This window comes from Pygoscelis adeliae, unplaced genomic scaffold (assembly GCF_000699105.1).
Source record: "Pygoscelis adeliae isolate BGI_AS28 unplaced genomic scaffold, ASM69910v1 Scaffold38, whole genome shotgun sequence".
Lineage (NCBI taxonomy): Eukaryota > Metazoa > Chordata > Aves > Sphenisciformes > Spheniscidae > Pygoscelis > Pygoscelis adeliae.
Window position 1 is genome coordinate 2,386,385 of NW_008825614.1, and position 4,486 is coordinate 2,390,870.

The following is a 4,486-nucleotide window of genomic DNA, read 5'->3' on the forward strand; positions in this document are numbered from 1 at the left end:
GATGAAGGTGGCAGAACTTTTTTACGGGTCCTCATTCACCTCATTATGCATGACTACCCTCCTTTGCTCTCAGGTGCTCTGCACCTGCTATTTAAGCACTTCAGCCAGAGAGCAGAAGTTCTGCAAGCATTTAAACAGGTATGGATGGGCATAGCTTTATTCTGGGAAACTGACTGTGGGGAAATTCTTTCCGAAGGCTGCTTTACTTGCCTAAATTGCTGTCCGTAGCATGATAGTGTTGTTTCCTTAAAGGTCCAAACTCAGCAGAGATTTTTTTTTTTCGTTAGAGTTGAACATATGCGCTAGTGTATATTATAGTTGTGCACCCAGAAATAGTTATTTCTGGCATTGCATTCATTACTGAAAACGTAGGTCCGTGGTGACAGCTGGGACACACGCATCTCGCAATGAGACATGATGTAGTGATCCCTCAGTGACAGAGTTGTTAGCTCATGTTCTGCAAGCAGTGTACCGGTGTCAGCAGTAAAACTTTCCTGTCTTTAGGGCTACTCAGGCTGATTGTAAGGCTCTCTTGTTATTCATGTGGTGTTTCTAGTTCTAATTCAGGTGTCTTTGCATTGTGCTCCACTGCGTGATACCGATACGCCCAAGTAACAGGAAGGGAGTAATAGACCCCAGCCTGTTTTCAGCTTTTATGGTGCATGTGCAGGCTCCATGTGTCAGTGGATTAGGATGGGGAGATCTGATGTCATGGGGCTGGATGACAGAGACATCTCTGTTACGTAACCCTATATAACATATGTTGATAAGACCATCTGATGCTTATTTCAGGAGTTTGATAGCGTGTTGTCTCATCGTTATGTAAGATGTGGAGGTTTCTGTTGTTTAAAAACAGATGAATGATAAAGACCTGGAAAGCTTTTGTTTAATGTTTTTGCAGTGTAGCATAATGGCGTCCAACCAGATTGTTAAAGTTAGGCCATGCGGGTTAGTTGCATAAATAGCTGTTATTCCCAGGTAAGCAAGGGTTGAGTAGCTTAACATGTTTTCGTAAAGGAAGGAAAAGGCTAATTGACAAGTAAACAAAAAAGACTGTAGAGAACATGGAATATAAATGTCTGTGGATGAGCAGTAAATTCTGTAAAAATAACAAGGTTTTACTAAGCTAAGAGAGAAGATGGTGAAAACTTTAGGTTACAAACTAGTGAATATTTGCCTGCAAGTAGTGATTTTCTTTTTTTTTTTAAAAAAAGAATGTCCCTATCAGTGTTCTTATCTGCCACGTGACCATAATCTTTTACATAAGTGTGATTTCTTAATAGTGCTTATTGATTTACTGTAAAGATTGTTGTCAGGTTTTTTGTATATTATCCTCATTAATAATCTTGGGAGAGCAAACAGCATTATGAAGAAAGGAAATGTGTAGATCACGCTAAATCAAGAACTACAAATAACAGTGAAAAAAACCCAGATAATTTTGAGCAGTATAAAAAAAAGAAAAAGATGTGAGATTAATTTTATTAGAGGCAACCACTCAGATGGTGGGAAAATACATGAACCTGAAAGTCAGTTCATGAGCTCTAATCAAACAAGTTTTTCTAAGCTGGCCTAACAGTGTTGAAAATATGTTATTTTTCAATATTTGATTGTGGTGATATAGGTGATCCCTAAAGTTGCTGGCCATTCTGACCTTTCTTTGGATGTCCCGATTCCTTGTCATATCATCTTTTTTTTTTTCTTTTTCTTGTGAAGTACTGTGCTGATGGGATAAGCTATTTCTAACTGTATTGTTTTAATACCATAAGGATCATAATCATTGCATCAGAGCTAACCATGTAGAACTCAAGAGCTTGTAAATCTATGCTTGTGCTGAGAATGTTTCACAGTGTATTAAAGAAGGTGAGAGAATGTTGTGAATGTTATAACTATCCTGTTTTGGGCAACTACAGTCTCTGGCTCTGTTAAAGGTTTTTGATGAATGGGGGCTAAAAAGCCTGCGTGTGTTTTTTTTCAATTTCATAGGGAAGGTTACGTAAAGCACCTGAAAAGAGAGGCTTAGAATGGAAACTGTCAAGCAGATTACCCAGGCATAAGTGCTGGTGCTGCTGCTGTAATAGCTTCACAATTTTCTGTATTTCCAGGTTCAGTTGCTGGTTTCTAATCAAGATGTTGATAACTACAAGCAAATCAAGGCTGATCTCGATCAGCTACGTCTGACTGTAGAAAAATCAGAATTGTGGGTTGAGAAGAGCAGCAATTATGAGAGTGGAGAGGTGGGCGACAATCAAACCAAAGGGGGAGAAGAGCCAATAGAGGTGGGTTTAAAGCCTTTGCTGCTAGAATTGTTACAATATTGATAGGCAGTTTAATGAACAACTGCAAATTTGTGGTCTGGTTAATCAAAGTAGCAAAGGAAGAATGTGCAGTATTCTGGCTTCTTTCAGTAACTGCATTCTTATGTCACAGAGCTGCCTTCCTTTCTGGCTAGCACCAAGCCACAGTGTATGGCATCGCTCTGTGGCCAAGGAAGTAATCTAGGGGTCACATGTTGGCAGTTGTGTTGACTTGCTGGGAGAAAGAAGGAGTAGACAGTACCTGTTCCTGCAACTAGGGGAGAGAAGCACAATCAAACCCATATTTTCAAACTTCATGAGTAATTCCACTCTCCACCAAACATAACAGTGACCTAAGAATATTGAAATTTTGTAAGCAAATGACTCTTTTTTTTTTTTTTTTTTTTTTTTTGACTCTTGCCACCCTGCACTCTCAGGGTATATCCTGATCTGAGAAACTTTAGAATTTGAATCTGGAACCATGAAGACCTGATATTTTTTTAAATTTAATTTAAATTTTTAATTTTGTTTTTCAGTGAAAGCTGAGGTCCTCATGTAATCACCTAACTCCAGTGTGAGTCTTTAAGAAAATACAAAGTGTTGCAAGAGTTGCTATGGTTGAGGTTTGTGGCATAATAGTAGATAAAGCAGGCTTTCCCACCAATATTTATTCCCACCTTTCCACTTTAATCAGAGGAAGTGAGGAGAGATGAAGAACTGCTTTTGCTGACACAGCGCTTTCCTTATTCTCTTCCATGGTAGAGTCTCCCCTAATGGAAAGAAAATGGGCAAGGAAGCCACCAGGGGAAGTTTAGTAGGAAGCCAAGTGGAGATTATACAGCATTGTGAAGCCAATGCATTGAGAAAAAGTAAGAACCATTGAGAAGACACAGGATGTTTGCAGATATCTATGACATACACTTGGCCTTTCAGATGGGAAAGCAGATTTTAGGTGGCTTCATATGGGGGGAAAATCCAACACTTCAAGGGAGAATCCTAATTTCTTGGAACAATGTAGGTCCTACTCTTTCTCTGATATAACTTAGCTGAATTTAGTGGGGTCAGAATGGGGGAGGAATCCGGGCTTTATGAGCTTAAGTATGTGGGATTTCTTACTTTCCTCAAGCAAAGCTCTAGTAGGAAAGAAAATGTTCCTTTATGTATTTAATGAATGGAAAAGGTAATGGGGAGACAGGATACAGAATTGCAGCAGGATATTTACAATGTTTTTTAGCTATAATACATTTAAAAAGTGTAATAAGATCCTTTTTATTCCTACCGATAGCCCTGATAGCAAAGAAACTCCAGGAAGAGGGGAAAAAACAATGTGCTTGAAACAGAAGCATCTCTAAATGGGATATTTTCAGTGTGTTTTTCCCATGAGGCATCTGTGGGTCTGTATGGATTATCAGTGCTTCAGTAGATGCACAATATTATCTCTGGCAGATCTGGGAGAGTATTGTATCGGAACAGTAATATGTAATCTGCACAACTGGTTAGATCATCTGGTGGTAATTCCATGAAAGCTGCACCAGGTTACAATAGCTCAGAATCTTGTCCATTATTTTTTCCCCTGTTAAATTATTCTCTAACTGTCAGGAAATGTTTTTACCTGGCAAAACTACTTCAGATAGTGAATACTCTCTTTGAGATCTTAAGTCAGACGTAAGAGGTGTGGTGCTGGTCATAATCTACAATGTGTGAAGCAGGTGGCTAGCTTCAAGCAGATAAACATCCCTGTGAGATCCCATGCTTTCTTGGAATGGATGCTGGGTATTCAGTACGGAGCTGGACGAACCTCTAGGCAATATGCTTCATTTGCCTGTGCTTAATTTTTCCCAAACAACATTAAAATGCGCACAAGGGCTTAGATTACATTCCAGAAAAGTCTTACATTGAGCCCAAGTTTCTGTCCTCACCGAAGCACATTGCAAAATTGGCATAAGAGTTTTAAAAAATCAAATATATATTTTTTGCCCTTAGTCTTCTGAGTCTTTTTGGGTAATTGTTTCCACCTTTTTATCATAACCTGGAGGAGCTAGAGACTTACTTTTTTTTTGCAGTCATATGGCTCCAGAAATAGAATTTGTAGAAAAAAGGCCATGTTCTTCTAAATAAAGTATCCAGAGTTCTCCACAGGAAAAACAACAAATCTTACATCCATGCAGCATCATCTTGATAGGAACTGGAGA

At 38.9% G+C, this 4,486-nt stretch overlaps 1 protein-coding gene across 1 annotated transcript in view; it reads left to right on the forward strand.

Moving 5' to 3' along the window:
- ITPR2 (inositol 1,4,5-trisphosphate receptor, type 2) overlaps positions 1-4,486 on the forward strand; it is a 234,126-nt gene that overhangs the window by 77,729 nt on the left and 151,911 nt on the right. Inside the window, exons 25-26 of the mRNA XM_009332815.1 lie at positions 1-138; positions 2,103-2,276. The exon at positions 1-138 is cut by the window's left edge and continues 25 nt beyond it. Coding sequence (XP_009331090.1) covers positions 1-138; positions 2,103-2,276 — 312 coding nt within the window. The remainder of the gene's footprint in view (positions 139-2,102; positions 2,277-4,486) is intronic.